Source organism: Triticum dicoccoides, chromosome 3A, assembly GCF_002162155.2.
Source record: "Triticum dicoccoides isolate Atlit2015 ecotype Zavitan chromosome 3A, WEW_v2.0, whole genome shotgun sequence".
Lineage (NCBI taxonomy): Eukaryota > Viridiplantae > Streptophyta > Magnoliopsida > Poales > Poaceae > Triticum > Triticum dicoccoides.
Genome location: NC_041384.1, coordinates 654,806,107 through 654,822,094, shown reverse-complemented (window position 1 = coordinate 654,822,094; position 15,988 = coordinate 654,806,107). Strand labels below are relative to the sequence as shown.

Below are 15,988 nucleotides of genomic sequence, written 5' to 3'. Positions count from 1 at the left end.
GAAAGTTGGTAATTGCTTGAAATGTAAACTGTATAAGAACCAAAATCATCTAAATTTAACAACAGAAAACATGATGCGATGAGCAATAAGCCTGGAGACAGTCCCTACATCGACCTTTCAACACAGGCACTAACATTTCGTGTCGAAACCCTAGCACAATCCGTGGTGTACTATGGGGATGGTGGTGGTTAGAAGGGTGTGGAAGGATGTGGATGAGGTTAGCATACCCATGGAGGTGCTCGCGGAGGTGATCCATGGCAACAAACAGGGACAGTCTCACGGAGTCGCAGTTGTCCTCTTGATAGCAGGAAGGAAGAAAACTCATAAGCAATTAATGACATTTTAAAAAATGTGACTAAGGTAAGGAGGTGGTGCCATGGACGGATGCCGGAAGAGGAGGCGCAGGCGGTGGTGCGTAAGTTCACGGGTAGAACAGATGTCACCCCTCCATCAACACTAGGATGTGCTGATCGAGGGGTAAATGCGGAGCAGCGGCCCATTTTACTTTGTCTTGGCCTGCTCTGGAGAAGTGGCGCGGCAGGCCCAAGAGGACATAGCGGGACGTTAGCAACATCCACTCCGTTGGGGTTTTTTTTTCCAGGGAAACAACCACTCCGTTCCTTTGGTTTCTTTTTTCAGGGAAACATCCACTCCCTTAGGTTTTTTTCCAAGGAAACATCCACTCCGTTGGGTTTCTTTTCCAAGGAAACACCCACTCCGTTGGTGAGATTAATCGGATGGCTCACGAGTTCAGGTAGCTGAGAGAGCTCGTAACTAGCCCCATTTACTGTTTCTTATAATAATTAGTAATGCCTGATGTGAGGATGTGTGGAAATACAGTTATGCAATAAGAATAATATATACTGTACTCTGTCAGGCGATGTGCCGGCGTCGTTTTGCTGCAGCTCTTGGCGCCGGAGGTTGGAGCTTCCCAGCTCTTGGCGCCAGCGTCAGCGAATGGGTGCCGGAATCACAGCCACAGGCACCGATAAAACAGGCTGAGTTCTTCATTACAACAACTAAGCAAACCAGTACTTACCGCAGAGCATATTTCACAGCGACGTCTAACTAAACTGCAAAGGTAAAGGACTACTAACACACCACACGCTTCACTAGTAACTACTCCCTCCGTCTCATAATATAAGAGCAGTTTTTTACACTACACTACAGAGCACGAAACAGGGTCTACGATATTCTAGGGGAAGTCGACGCAGAAGCGGATCCATGCCACTGGCAGAAGCGGCAAAGTACAGGCCATGCCTGGTTTAGTCCAGATGCTTCGGCAAAAGAAAGGTGGAACATCCAGTCACTTCGATCCAACATCGCCATGGAGTTTACTTCATAAACATGCGCATGCCACCGAGAATCATCTTACCTTCTTCGTCAAGCTCGTCCTCATCCTCGTACACACCATCAAGGTAGCGGGAAAGATCGCAGTAGTCGCCGTAATCTTCCGAGCCAAGCTCGTAGTCAGAACAGGATCCCATATAATCATGCAGAAAGGACTCTGAATCCGCACGAATAGGGCTCTTAACAACCAAGTCATAGTCATCGGTTGAGTCATTCGGAAGCATCAGTGTGCTTATCCTGGCACACTTTGCACGCAGGGCGTCATCCATGGTGACGTTGAAACAGTGGCCGATGTCAAGGGACTCCAGATGGCGGCAATTGTCCAGGATGGCTGTCAGTCCTTTGTTGGTGAGGATATTGCCAAACAGCTGCAAAGAGCGTAGCTCGTGCATAGTCGCAATCCCCAAGGCTTCCTCGTCCTTTCCATAGACACTAGCTTCAAAATCACAGAACACATCCTTGCTCAGTCTGAAGCGCTTCAGTTGTGGGCATGCTTTGCCGATAACCCCAAAGACACCACTGTCATTCACATTTGGACAGAGTGAAAGCTCGAGCTCCTCAAGCAAATGGAACTTCATTATCGCCTCTGTAAGTCTATCATAGCAAGAAATGAGGCGAAGACTCTTAAGAGATGGTGCCCTGCAAATTAACACTTGGATCTCAATAACCAATAAATATGCTGTGTGTATAAAACAGGCAGCTAGAGTGTATGTTTTGAAAGACTTGCATAGCTCCAATCACAGTCCACGCATAGAACATTTCATAAATTCAGATCATTGCATAGCATCACAGGTACACAATTTAGAGGGTTTTAGAATTAACTTAATGATTAATTGTTAGGTTGAACAGAGAATATTTCAGGGATGCTAACTTGTCGATGTCTGCAATTGCAGATTGCATATAAGTTGCACTCTGACATATGTACTCAGCTGAGTTCGTTCTGTGTAACCATAACATTTAACTCAAATTATTGCGAATTCGACAGTTTCACCAGGAAATGGTCAGAAGCCTGAAAAGCTAACTTCCAAATGTAGTTTTCCTCGAACCAATCCAAAGAAGCCGCCCACATTGCATTATGAAACGAATACGTGAAGTACCTGACTGAGTTCAATGCCAGACCATGCATAGGCTGAAGACGCAACATCAATGTCTGGTTGGATGTAAACTGAATATTCATTATAAATGAGAGGTGGGTGTTGGCGCCGCCTCCTCGCAGTGCAGCGCCACTCTTCTTCTTCCTCTATCTCACACAACTCAACTCTCTCTTCTCTGTTGCTTTGTTCTTCTCTCAAGAACACACGAATGCACATGGTGGGAAAAACTCAGAAACCCACACATACACACACACCTCACCGTGGAGAGAGACTAGCTTTGCTTTCTACTCCCGGTGAGACACACATACACTACATTGTTTTGCCCAGCCCTCACGGCCACACCTTTTACATTCACTTGTTCAACTTAAATAGCCAAGTACAGGACTCACACACGCACCCACTAACCCCACGCACACACGCATGCATGGTCAGGTCAAGCCCACGGTTGCTTGATCTGATTAGTACTCCACGGGCTAGCTACACACACGCTTGGGTAACAGCCAAGTCTGCAGAATCTTTGGATACACACGTATAGGACCAAGCCTCAACTAATTGCTTCCTATTCTTCCTCCACGCAGAACTGCCTCGCGACTCGGATGCTCCGGCTCCATAGCTAGCTAACTAATCCATCCATGCATGCATGCTACTAATGGAACGGCACATCCACAATTTAGTGCCACACACGGGTCAGGCGGCGCTTACAACTTGACATGACTACGTGCATGACTACTAAATAAATATGATGAAAAACAAAACAACAAGGTTAACTCTAACAGTGGGCACAGAGGAATAGGTTCATGTGCATGTTGCGGGGTACATCGATCACCTGAGGGTGGCTAAATGTTGGGATAAGAGAAAGAAACGAATACGTGAAGTACCCGACTGAGTTCAATGCCAGACCATGCATAGGCTGACGACGCAACATCAATATCTGGTTGGATGTAAACTGAACATTTCTTATAAATAAGAGGTGGGCACAGAGGAAAAGGTTCATGTGTGTGTTGCGGGGTACATCGATCACTTGGCGGTGGCTAAATGTTGGGATATGAGAAATTCAGCGGAATAGAATTTGAGGCAGTGTCAGAATCATCCTATGGTTGGAAACTTTCAGAATCAATTGTTAGATTTGACAGTGAACATTTCAGGCATGCTAACTTGTCGATGCCTGTAATAGCAGGTTGCATATTAGGTTAAATTCTGCACCCTAGCGTATGAACTCAGCTGAGTTCGTTCTGTTTAAGAATTAACATAACTCAAATTATTGCCAATTTGACTGCTTCCCCAGAAAATGCTCAAAAGCCCTGAAAAGTTAACTCGCAACTGTATTCTGTTTCAAACCAAACCAAAAAAGCCTTCCCCATTGTATAGGATCAATGCATAGGCTGCCAACATAACATCAATTTTTGGTTGGATGGAAACTCAGCATCCAACTGAATCATGGACTGAGAGCTGGTACAGAGGAACAGGTTCATGTTCATGTCTGCATTTTACCCTTTGCTAAACTCTATGTACTCCGAAGAACCTATGGTTTGTAATGTTAGAAATCGGAGAGGAAACTCTCTTTCTAAGGAGCACGATAAAATTGCATGATTCCTACGGAGCACGGACGCAAAATTTCTAGCGATTTTTTCCGCGGACAGTAAACGAGACCCAAAGCACATACATTGCAGGGAATAACAATGGAAACAGAGCGCGTAGCCAATGCGAAACAAATCAAATCAAATCAAAACGGAAGCCCCTGAAATCAGGGGAGGGGATGGGGGGATTCAGAATCTCACTGGTCGGCGAGATAGAAGAGGAAGTCGTGGTCACGGGCGTACTCGCCCCAGAACGCCTCGCACCTCCCCGCGCTGCGGCGGACGGCGGCCTGGGCCATTCCGTGGAGGTTGAGCTCGTTCTCGAGGTCGGCGTGGCCCAGCATGTTGATGCGGCGCCACAGCTCCGGCTCATCGCGGGCGGCGCCGCGCCAGGAGCGGCACACCTGGCCGGGCCCCATAAGGATGTCGACGTGGTCGAGCTTGTGGAGGATGGTCAAGATCGCGTCCAGCGGCAGCTCCGCCCAGTTCCTCGTCTCCGTCTCATCCGCGGCGTGCCGTCCGCCGCTCCTGCCTCGACGACGGCGGGACGAGGAGGATGAGGGCATCGCGAGGTGTGGGTGTGAGGACTGAGGGTTAGGGTTCGGGGAAGGAAGGCGCGGGAATGGTGGCAGCAGGTGAGTACACGTGTGGCGCGGGAATGGTGGCAGCAGGTGAGTACACGTGTGGCGCGGGAGTGGTGAGGAAACTGGCAGCGGCCAGCAGGTGAGTGTAGAAGACTCGGGTCAACTGAACGTGGGGCAATTTTTGACGCGTATGTACACGTGTAAGCTTCAAAAAAAAATACACGTGTAGCTCACGAAAAATATTTACGCCACCATATCAATTGTGATTATGTACCAAAACATGCCTTATTGAACCAGTTCTTTTGGGCGGCTTAAAAAACAAGCTGTCTCTTTCTGACTTAAAAAATTAGCCGCTCTTAAAAATGAGTGAGCCTTCTATATTAGTTATCCTGTAACTAGCTCAGAAGCCCCAGTAATCAAGGGAGGCGGCTTATGATTTTTTTTGGAAAAGAGATGGTTTAATTTTTAAGTCACCAAAAGAACTAGCCCTTAGTCAATTACATATGTATAAATGGATGCCCAAGAATCTTAAACAGCGCAGCGCGCGATTGAGGGCGATATTTAAGATTCCCATGCTATTCTAAAAAACGCCTTCTAAGCTAACTAGATTTGAGGCGATTTGAAAAACATCTGCAAAGCTACATAGAACCTGAGACGGTTTTGAAAAATGCCTTCAAAGGTGCATACAGCTAAGGCAGTTTATAAACATGCCTCCTTGAGCACGATTTTGAGGCGTTTATAAAAACGCCTTGGCCAAAATGCCTCTTTTTCTCAATCATGTTGTAGCGAGGGGCTGAAAATCTATGACAACTTGAACGCTTCCGAAGCTCCAGAAGCAGTTGACGAGATGGGAGTGGTGGGAAGCGATGGTAGAAGCAGAGGCTTGCAGGTGTTTTGGCACAGGGAACTGAAAATGACACTTCTAGAAAATTGCACAATAACAGCTCCAAGTCTGCATACAACATTCAGTTCATCACTCGAATTGCAATGCCGCAACTTTAACATGCATGAAAAATCAAGGCTGAGCCTATGGTCAGATTCTTCATTTGGACCTTGCTCCAGAACAGGTTGTGGACTGCGGATCGCCTTGCGGTTCGAGGATGGCCTCACAATGATCGCTGCAGCACCTGTGATCAACTTCCGGAGTCTGTGCAGCACCTCTTGCTTGACTATCATTTTGCCAAGGAGATTTGGCATTCCTTTCAGTCTTCACACCTTGAAGTCACTTCTGCTATCCTTTCTGCCATCTCTATTCAGCCCTGCTGGACGACTTCAATCAGATGCAAGATCTTGCATGACAATCTTCATGCACCTACGGTGGCAGCATACATTGCTTGGAATATTTGGAACGAGCGAAATAGGAGGATTTTTCAACAGAAGACGACAACCGCACCTGGAGTTCATACGATGATTAGAGATGAGATAGGCCTCTTTGTTGGGCCTTGGGAGTTTTAGTTGTTTTTTCTCTCCGGGCTTGGTTGCCGCTTGGTAACCTGGCTTTTCTTTCCTCCTACCCCTTGGCTATTTCGTTGCCATTCTGTACAACTTTCCCTCTACTAAATGAAAAGGCAGAGCTCCTGCCATTGCCCGTAAAAAAAACTTCATTGGCATCCGTACAACGAATCCATGTAAAGGGCATGGCGTATCACCGGATATATCTTCACTCTCTCTATGGACGGGCTGATCCACCGTGTGGATTGTTTTTGGTGATTTCAATGAGATTTTGTATAAAAATAAAAACCGACAAGGTAACTTTAAAGGCCCCAATATTATATATTAAAACTATGTTCGGCAATACTCCGCTCCTCTGCCAAGGAGCGGAGCGGGAGGACCACCCATTTGGTGGCTTGTCAAAATTCCGCTGAATACCGCTTCGCTCCTCAGCGGAGTTACATAGCGGAGAGATTTCGAACGGCCTCCAAATGTAAAAGGTCTCTGCGTCATTCTAAATGTAAAAGGTCGCCTATGTGTATGTTACTCTGCACCATTAGGTAACAAAACAGCCTCTGCACCATTCTAAATGTAAAAGGTCGCCGTAGAAATACTGCCGGCCATATTAAGATATGTACACAACATTTCATCGTACTATACAACAACAACAACCGCTTGGTTAGTTGTCTCTTCCTCGGTTCCTCCTATGGTGAGCTCGTTGCTTGCTTCGTCTGTACGCATTGGAACTCTTGCAGCTAGCTTAGCCAGTTCTACGGTCAAATCAAGACACGAGAGGTCGTGGCCATGGGTTGCTTCTTCCGCGCGTACATGCTGGCCATCGCCAACGCCGTCTGCATCGGCGGCACGGCCATGATCGTCTACGCGTTCGTCAACCTGGCGCGGAAGCCCCACAGCAAGGTGTCCATCGTCGAGGCCTCCGTCTTCCTCCTCTGCTGGGTTAGCGTCACGGCCGGCGTGTACACGGCCTTCTGCGCCGACCTCTTCCAGCTGTCGGCGCTGAGTCGGTGCCTGGCCTGCATCCCCGGGGCAATCTGTGGCGCGGGCCGGCTTCTCTGCCTGCCGTGGCGGTGCGCGCGCGCCCGCCGAAGCGGCGGCGGCGGTGCTCTGCCGCAGTATCTGGACCAGACACCGAGCCACATGCCCGTGCTGGCCCGGGAGCCGCCGGTGCATGGCGGCGCGCGAGCGGTGACGGCGAATGACATCCCGGCTTACGAGCAGCCGGAGGGCGGCGGCGGGTCCGAGTGCACGATTTGCCTCGGGGAGGTGGAGAAGGGGGACGCGGTGAAGCGGATGCCGGTGTGCCTGCACATGTTCCACCAGCAATGCGTCGATCCGTGGTTGCACGAGCACTCGACATGCCCGGTGTGCCGGTGCAATCTCTTCGCGCCGTTGCCGGCCCAAATGGTATGATCGTACGTATGAGTGACGCTGGTGATGAGAGATAACTGAGCGCAGAGAACTGAAAGACGTGAAAGTACTACTCCCTCTATAAACTAATATAAAAACATTTAGATCACTATTTTAGTATTCTAAACGCTTTTATATTAGTTTACGGAGGGAGTACATCAGTGTTAGTAATTACTGGTGGTACGCTGCGACCTGCAAACAATCCAAACCCAAAGGGCAATGTAACATGGGAAAAACCTGAAATCTGTTTGTTTCATGGATGTGCAAGTGCAAGTGGGGATGGCATCTCACCGGCATATACGGGGAACCTAGGATTGACCGGAAGCACTTGACTTGGGTAGGATTATCTTCACTCCCTCTACAGACTGGCTGACCAACCATGAATTGTTTTCGGTGATTTCAATGAGATTCTGTATGGAAATAAAAATCAAGGAGGTAACTTAAGGCCCCAGCGTTGCATGCAAAACAACCTTTGCACCATTTTAAATGTATACGGTCGCCGTAGAAATCTGCCGACCATATATACGGACTATTACATATCTATACACATTTAACCGCATTATACAACAACCGCTCGGTTAGTTGTCTCGCGGTTCCTCCTATGGTTGGCTCAATGGCTCGTTGCTTGCTTCGTCGCCTGTCGCATTGGAACTCTTTTTTTTGGAGAAGGAGGAGATCCCCCCGGTCTGTACGCATTGGAACTCTTGCGGGATGAAGACTTGACGAGGCGATTAAGCCCGCAAAACACTTCGAAATTCCTGAGAAACTGAGCCAGTATAGAGGTGATGGCCTATTTAGCTATAGCTAGCTAGTTCTACGGTCAAATCAAGATACGAGAGGCCATGGCCATGGATTGCTTCTTGATGGCCATCGCCAACACCGTCTGCACCGGCGCAACGGCCATGATGGTCTACGCGTTAGTCTGCCTGGCGCGGAAGCCCCACAGCAAGGGCTCCATCGTTGCGGTCTCCGTCTACCTCCTCTTCTCGGTCAGCGTCACGGCCTGCATGTACACGGCCGCCTGTCGCGACTTCTTCCAGCGGTCGGCGCTGCGTTGGTGCTTAGCCTCCGCCCACAGGGCACTCCGTGGCGCGGGCCGGCTTCTCTGCCTGCTGTGCCGGAGCGTGCGCGCCCGCCGAAACGTCGGCAGCGCTCTGCCGCAGTTTCTGGATCAGGCACCGAGTCACATGCCCGCGCTGGCACGGGAGCCACCGGTGCATGGTGGCGCGCGGGTGGTGATGGCGTATGGCATCCCGGCCTATGAGCAGCCGGAGGGCGGCGGTAGGTCGGAGTGCGCGGTCTGCCTCGGGGAGGTGGAGAAGGGGGACGCGGTGAAGCGGATGCCGGCATGCCTGCACATGTTCCACCAGCAGTGCATCGACCAGTGGCTGCATGAGCACTCGACGTGCCCGGTCTGCCGGTGCAACATCTTCGCGCCGTTGCCGGCCGAAATGCAGATGGTATGACCGTATTCGTATGAGTGACGGTTGTGAACGAGATTAAGTGAGCATAGAGAACTAAAGACGTGTACATATTTTTTTGAAATACGCACGAGTGTGTGTATCATGCATTAAAGAAGCAAGATGGGGTAAAGAGCCTCGTCCACGAGTGTCTTGTACTCCTTCCGTTTTTATTTACTCTGCATATTAGAGTTGACTGAAGTCAAACTTCGTAAAGTTTGATCAAGTTTATAGAAAACAATATAGACATTTATCATAATAAATCTATATGATGTGAAAGTACATTTAATAATAAATCTAATATTATTGATTTGTTATTGTATATCTTAATATTTTTATATATAAACTTGGTTAAAGTTTGTAAAGCTTGACTTTGACCAAAGCTAATATGCGAACTAAAAAAACGGAGGGAGTATGTGATTACATGGGTTACACAAGGCACTCTAACCACGGTAAACGCTAACTAGCTAATTACCTATCTCCAACTACCCACCTAGTCAAGCAACCAAAAAAGGTTCCAACATCCGGCTTGTTCAGTCCCGCCGCCTTCCATGCCCGTCCCTCGCTCATCACCCTGTCAAGCACGTCATTGGCCGAAGGCGCCACACCATCGAAAACCACCGCGTTCCAATGCTTCCACAACTCCCACATCACGAGCGAGAGAATTGTTCGTGTATCCTTCCCTCCGTGGCATGTCGTGGTGCATGAGTTGCACTAGTCCACCAAGGTTCGGTCGGCCGTTGGAGCGGCGCCAAGCATGCCCAAGGCCGAAAGAACTCTATGACAAACCATACGCGCGAGGACACACTCGATGAGGATGTGATTTAACGTCTTCGCCCCTTGATCGCATAGCGGGCAAGAAGCCTGGTGGGGGAGCCCGTGCCGAGCTAGGCGATCCGAGATCCAGCGTCTGTTTCGACCTGCAAGCCAAGCAAAGAAGCGGCACTACCGCGGTGCTCTAGATTTCCATGCCATGTCCGCGTATGGGGCGACCTCCATGCCCCAAAATTTGGCCGCGTAGGCTGAGCGCGTTGAGTAGGCGCCGTTTTCCTCCCAGGCCCACCTTGTCGAATCCTCCATAGTGGAATCGAGATCGATGGCCTCCGTTCTTTCCCATAGATCAAAGACCTCCAGGAGCAGTGTCTGATCGATGTTAGGGCCCACGCCGTTGGTCCAGGTCCCATTGTGCAGCGCGTCTGTTGCATGTTCCTTTGTGTACCCGATGGTATAGGCCGGGGGCTATATCTTGTACCCGGAGTCCCTGCATCCATCGATCCTCCCAGAACAACGTTGAACGGCCATTGCCCAGTTGTGTCACCGTTGCTACCTGGAAGATGTGTCGAGCCTCGCTGGGGATCTGTTTGTCAAAACCAGCCCAAGGCCTAGTGGTGTCCATGCGTTGTAGCCACGGCCATCGGGCCTGAAGAGCAAGGTTCGGCCATGGTAGATCGGGGATGCCTAAACCTCCTGCCCATGTTGGTGTGCATATCGATCTCCAGGCTACTGCACACAGCCCACCATTTGCCTCGTCCTTTCCACACCATAGAAATTCCCTGCGGATCTTAGCTATGGCCTTGAGCGTCTTGGGCGGTATGTTGAGCGCGAGCATTGCATGCAAAGGTATGGCGCGAAGGACCGTCTTGATGAGCAGCAATTGACTGCTTTTGCGCAGGGTTTCCCCCTTCTAGTGCGGCAGCCTACTGGCTACCTGTTGCACCAGATCATGCAGCTAGGCCGCCGTTAGTTTGCGAACACACAATGGCAGGCCGAGGTACTTACAGGGAAAGGATCCGATCGGGCAGCCCAGGACCGTCGAGATTGTCATGGTCTGGTCATCAGAGCATCTAATTGGCACGGCCATGGTCTTGGCCAGGTTTACTCGTAGCCCTGACGCATGTACGAAGGTGCTTAGAATATCCAGGCATAGTTGCAGCTCACCTTCCTCCGGTTTGAGGAAAATCATAACTTCATAAGCGAAGATGGACATCCGCTGATGTAGGCCAGTGTGTGCTAGGGGGGCGAAGAGGCCCCTCGGATGCCACCTTGAACAGTCGATGTAGAGGCTCCATCATAAGGATGAGAAGCGTGGGGGATAAGGCTCTGCCCTGTCTGAATCCCATGCGGTTCAAGATTGGTGATCCCGGCACCCCATTGAAAAGAACCCTAGTTGAGGAAGTAGATAATAGGCCCACGATCCAAGAGATCCAACATGGCCCAAAGCCCATGCTCATAAGAACCTCAACTGTGAACGGCCATTGGACTGTGTCGAAAGCCTTTGAGTTGTCAAGCTTGATCATGACAGAAGCATTCCTGAGGGCATGTAGCTTCTTAACCATACACTGCACAAGCATGAAATTATCATGTATCGATCGTCCACGCACAAACGCGCTCTGGTGGATCCCTACAAGCCGCGTCAAGTCCCCAGATAGCCTCACCGAGAGGACCTTGTTAAAGATTTTGACGGCTCCAAGGACCAAGCTCACCGGATGGAAATCGCATACACTAGTAGAAAACAGGGCTATGGTCCAGGCCGGCTCAGCCCATTAGTCCCGGTTCAGTCTAGAACCGGGACCAATGTGGGCATTGGTCCCGGTTCGTGAGCCCAGGGGGCCGGCCGGGCCACGTGGGCCATTGGTCCCGGTTCGTCTGGACCTTTTGGTCTCGGTTGGTGGGACGAACCGGGACCAATGGGCCTCGCTCCTGGCCCACCACCATTGGTCCCGGTTGGTGGCTTGAACCGGGACCAAAGGCTTCCCTTTAGTCCCGGTTCATGTCATCAACCAGGACCAATGAGGTGCCTATATATACCCCCTCGCGCAAGAGCAGAGCACAGTGCTCTGTTTTTTCTGACCGAGGGGGAGAGGGCTTTGTGGTGCTCTAGCTCACCTCCTATGCACATGAGGTGCTCGATGGAATGCCCGAGCCACACTACTTAAGCTTTCTCCTCCCGATGATGATGAACTTCTATTAATTTGGACACTTAATTATATATAATGCACGCAGATGAACCGGCAATGGATGTACGGTGACAGACACACCCGCGAGTACATTAAGGGCGTGCATGAGTTTCTCGATGCGGCTGAGGCAAACAAGCAGAATGGTTTTATGTGTTGTCCATACACTGAATGTGGGAATACGAGGTCTTACTCTAACCGGAAAATCCTTCACTCCCACCTGCTTTACAAGGGTTTCATGCCACACTATAATGTTTGGACGAGGCACGGAGAAATAGGGGTTATGATGGAAGACGGCGAAGAAGAAGAGTACGATGACAACTATGTGCCCCCTGAATACGGTGATGCTGCAACGGGGGGAGCCGGTGAAGATCAAGAGGAACCAGACGATGTGCCCAATGATGTTGCCACGGGTGAAGCTGCTGAAGATCAAGAGGAACCAGACGATGTGCCCGATGATGATGATCTCCGCCGGGTCATTGTCGATGCAAGGACGCAATGCATTAGTCAAAAAGAGAAGCTGAAGTTCGATCGCATGTTAGAGGATCACAAAAAAGGGTTATACCCAATTGCGAAGATGGCAACACAAAGCTCGGTACCGTACTAGAATTGCTGCAGTGGAAGGCAGAGAATGCTGTGGCTGACAAAGGATTTGAAAAGCTACTGAAAATATTGAAGAAGAAGCTTCCAAAGGATAACGAATTGCCCGACAGTACATACGCAGCAAAGAAGGTCGTATGCCCTCTAGGATTGGAGGTGGAGAAGATACATGCATGCCCTAATGACTGCATCCTCTACCGCGGTGCATACAAGGATCTGTACGCATGCCCGGTATGCGGTGCGTTGCGGTATAAGATCAGACGAGATGACCCTGGTGATGTTGACGGCGAGCCCCTCAGGAAGAGGGTTCCTGCGAAGATGATGTGGTATGCTCCTATAATACCATGGTTGAAACGTCTGTTCAGAAATGAAGAGCATGCCAAGTTGATGCGATGGCACAGTGAGAACTGAAAGAAAGATGGGAAGTTGAGAGCACCCGCTGACGGGTCGCAGTGGAGAAAAATCGAGAGAAAGTACTGGGATGAGTTTGCAAAGGACCCAAGGAATGTATGGTTTGCTTTAAGCACGGATGGCATTAATCCTTTCGGGGAGCAGAGCAGCAATCACAGCACCTGGCCCGTGACTCTATGTATGTATAACCTTCCTCCTTGGATGTGCATGAAGCGGAAGTTCATTATGATGCCAGTTCTCATCCAAGGCCCTAAGCAACCCGGCAACGAAATTGATGTGTACCTAAGGCCATTAGTTGAAGAACTTTTACAGCTGTGGAATGGAAACGACGTACGTACGTGGGATGAGCACAGACAGGAGGAATTTAACCTTAAGGCGTTGCTGTTCGTGACCATCAACGATTGGCCCGCTCTCAGTAACCTTTCAGGACAGACAAACAAAGGATACCACGCATGCACGCACTGTTTAGATGACACTGAAAGAATATACCTGGACAAATGCAGGAAGAATGTGTACCCGAGCCATCGTCGATTTCTTCCGACCAACCATCAATGTCGAAAGAAAGGCAAGCATTTCAAAGGCGAGGCAGATCACCGGAAGAAGCCCGCCATGCGCACCGGTGATCACGTGCTTGCTATGGTCAATGATTTACACTACGTAATCTTTGGAAAGGGTCCCGGTGGACTAGCTATTCCGAATGACGCTGAGGGACACGCACCCATGTGGAAGAAGAAATCTATATTTTGGGACCTACCCTATTGGAAAGACCTAGAGGTCCGCTCCTCAATCGACGTGATGCACGTGACGAAGAACCTTTGCGTGAACCTGCTAGGCTTCTTGGGCGTGTATGGGAAGACAAAAGATACACCTGAGGCACGAGAGGACCTGCAACATTTGCACGAAAAAGATGACATGCCTCCGAAGCAGTATAAAGGTCCTGCCAGCTACGCTCTTACAAAAGAAGAGAAAGAAATCTTCTTTGAATGCCTGCTCAGTATGAAGGTCACGACTGGCTTCTCGTCGAATATAAAGGGAATAATAAATATGCCAGAGAAAAAGTTTCAGAACCTAAAGTCTCATGACTGCCACGTGATTATGACGCAACTGCTTCCGGTTGCATTGAGGGGGCTTCTACCGGAAAACATCCGATTAGCCATTGTGAAGCTATGTGCATTCCTCAATGCAATCTCTCGGAAGGTGATCGATCTAGAAATCGTGCCAAGGCTAAGGAGTGATGTGGCGCAATGTCTTGTCAGTTTCGAGCTGGTGTTCCCACCATCCTTCTTCAATATCGTGACGCATGTCCTAGTTCATCTAGTCGACGAGATTGTCATCCTGGGGCCCGTATTTCTACACAATATGTTCCCCTTTGAGAGGTTCATGGGAGTCCTAAAGAAATATGTCCGTAATCGTGCTAGGCCAGAAGGAAGCATCTCCATGGGCCATCAAACAGAGGATGTTATCGGGTTTTGTGTTGACTTCATTCCTGGCCTTAACAAGATAGGTCTCCCTAAATCGCGGTATGAGGGGAGACTGACTGGAAAAGGCACTCTTGGAAGAGACTCAATAATATGCAGGGACGGATATTCTTGGTCTCAAGCACACTACACAGTTCTATAGAACTCTACCTTGGTGACCCCGTATGTCGATGAACACAAGAACAGTCTGCGCTCCAAACACCCGGAGCAGTGCGACGACTGGATTAAATGTGAACACATCAGGACTTTCAGCAGTTGGTTGGAAACACGTCTCAGCGGTGACAACACTGTTTGTGATGAGTTGTACTTGTTGTCAAGGGGACCATCTTTGACTGTATTGACTTACAAAGGATACGAGATAAATGGGAATACATTTTACACGATCGCCCAAGATCAAAAGAGCACCAACCAAAACAGCGGTGTCCGCTTTGATACAGCAACCGAGAGCGGAAAGGACACATATTATGGTTACATAGTGGACATATGGGAACTTGACTACGGACCTGATTTTAAGGTCCCTTTGTTTAAGTGCAAATGGGTCAATCTGTTAGGCGGCGGGGTACAGGTAGACCCACAGTACGGAATGACAACAGTGGATCTGAAAAATCTTGGGTACACTGACGAACCGTTCGTCCTAGCCAATGATGTGGCACAGGTTATCTATGTGAAGGACATGTCTACCAAACCGAGAAAAAGAAAAGATAAGGAAGCGAATACATCATACGATGAGCCAAAGCGCCACATAGTTCTTTCAGGAAAAAGGGACATCCTCGGAGTGGACGGCAAGACAGACATGTCTGAAGATTATGAAAAGTTTCATGAAATTCCTCCCTTCAATGTCAAGGCTGACCCAAGCATCCCGATAAACAATGAAGATTATCCATGGTTACGGCGCAATAAGCAAATGACACAAGCGAAGAAAAAGTGAAGACTTTCTCCCGCAACTATTATGATGATACCATGCCAAATTTGTAACAGACGAACATGCTACTATTGTCCGTTTTGTACATGCACATGCTATGTGGGTGAAATTATGATACCATCCCAACTTTCAACTTTTTAAGAGTTCATTTGAAATGCTTTCATGTCTTATGGTTCGAAACTTTGATACTTCGAAAGTGATTGTCCATTTTGTACACGAAGTGCATCAAGTTTTTGTGGTAACCCTCTCTACTTTTTGGAACATGCTATGTGGGTGAAATGATGATACCATGCCAACTTTCAACCTTTTCAGAGTTCATTTTGAAATGCTTTCCAATTTCAGAGTCATTTAGATCAAATAATGAATTAATAGCAAACAGAATGAACTACAAAACTTTTATGAAAATAAAAACAATCAATTAAAATATTATGTTATGATCAACTAAAATAAAACTATAATATTCTTCAATAGCAAAAAGAATATAATTTTTGTGACCTAAAATCAAACTATAAGTATTTAATTGTAAGTATAAATAAAAAATAAATAGCAAAGAAGAAAAAAAATTCTATTTTTATAGTAAAGTTATTCATAAACTAGTGATTCACACAAATTTTTAAAAATTCAAATTTAAACTATTCAAAATTTAAAACTAATGGCACTAACAGAAAGTTTATAATTTTTGTGACCTAAAATCAAAAA

The 15,988-nt window shown here is 48.4% G+C and overlaps 3 protein-coding genes across 3 annotated transcripts; 2 read left to right on the top strand and 1 right to left on the bottom strand.

Moving 5' to 3' along the window:
- Positions 1 to 981: 981 nt before the first annotated feature.
- LOC119272775 (putative F-box/LRR-repeat protein 23) lies at positions 982 to 4,587 on the bottom strand. The gene is made up of 2 exons (XM_037554171.1): positions 4,223 to 4,587; positions 982 to 1,989 (listed from the first exon to the last, which is right to left on the bottom strand). The coding sequence occupies exons 1-2, from the start codon at positions 4,585 to 4,587 to the stop codon at positions 1,335 to 1,337; spliced, it is 1,020 nt and encodes a 339-aa protein (XP_037410068.1). The 3' UTR covers positions 982 to 1,334.
- Positions 4,588 to 6,840: 2,253 nt separating this feature from the next.
- Positions 6,841 to 7,467, top strand: LOC119272552 (probable E3 ubiquitin-protein ligase ATL45). Its single transcript, XM_037554019.1, has one exon. It carries the CDS (start codon positions 6,841 to 6,843, stop codon positions 7,465 to 7,467), a length of 627 nt encoding a protein of 208 aa, XP_037409916.1.
- Positions 7,468 to 8,312: 845 nt separating this feature from the next.
- LOC119272551 (RING-H2 finger protein ATL63-like) lies at positions 8,313 to 8,930 on the top strand. Its single transcript, XM_037554018.1, has one exon. It carries the CDS (start codon positions 8,313 to 8,315, stop codon positions 8,928 to 8,930), a length of 618 nt encoding a protein of 205 aa, XP_037409915.1.
- Positions 8,931 to 15,988: the final 7,058 nt, after the last annotated feature.

Excerpts from the sequence above, each read along its gene's own strand:
- LOC119272775 (XM_037554171.1), bottom strand. The coding sequence starts at position 4,587 with ATGCCCTCATCCTCCTCGTCCCGCCGTCGTCGAGGCAGGAGCGGCGGA. Across the intron at positions 1,990-4,222 it reads CTCTTCTATCTCGCCGACCA|GGCACCATCTCTTAAGAGTC; the intron begins GTGAGATTCTGA and ends GTTAATTTGCAG.
- LOC119272552 (XM_037554019.1), top strand. The coding sequence starts at position 6,841 with ATGGGTTGCTTCTTCCGCGCGTACATGCTGGCCATCGCCAACGCCGTC.
- LOC119272551 (XM_037554018.1), top strand. The coding sequence starts at position 8,313 with ATGGATTGCTTCTTGATGGCCATCGCCAACACCGTCTGCACCGGCGCA.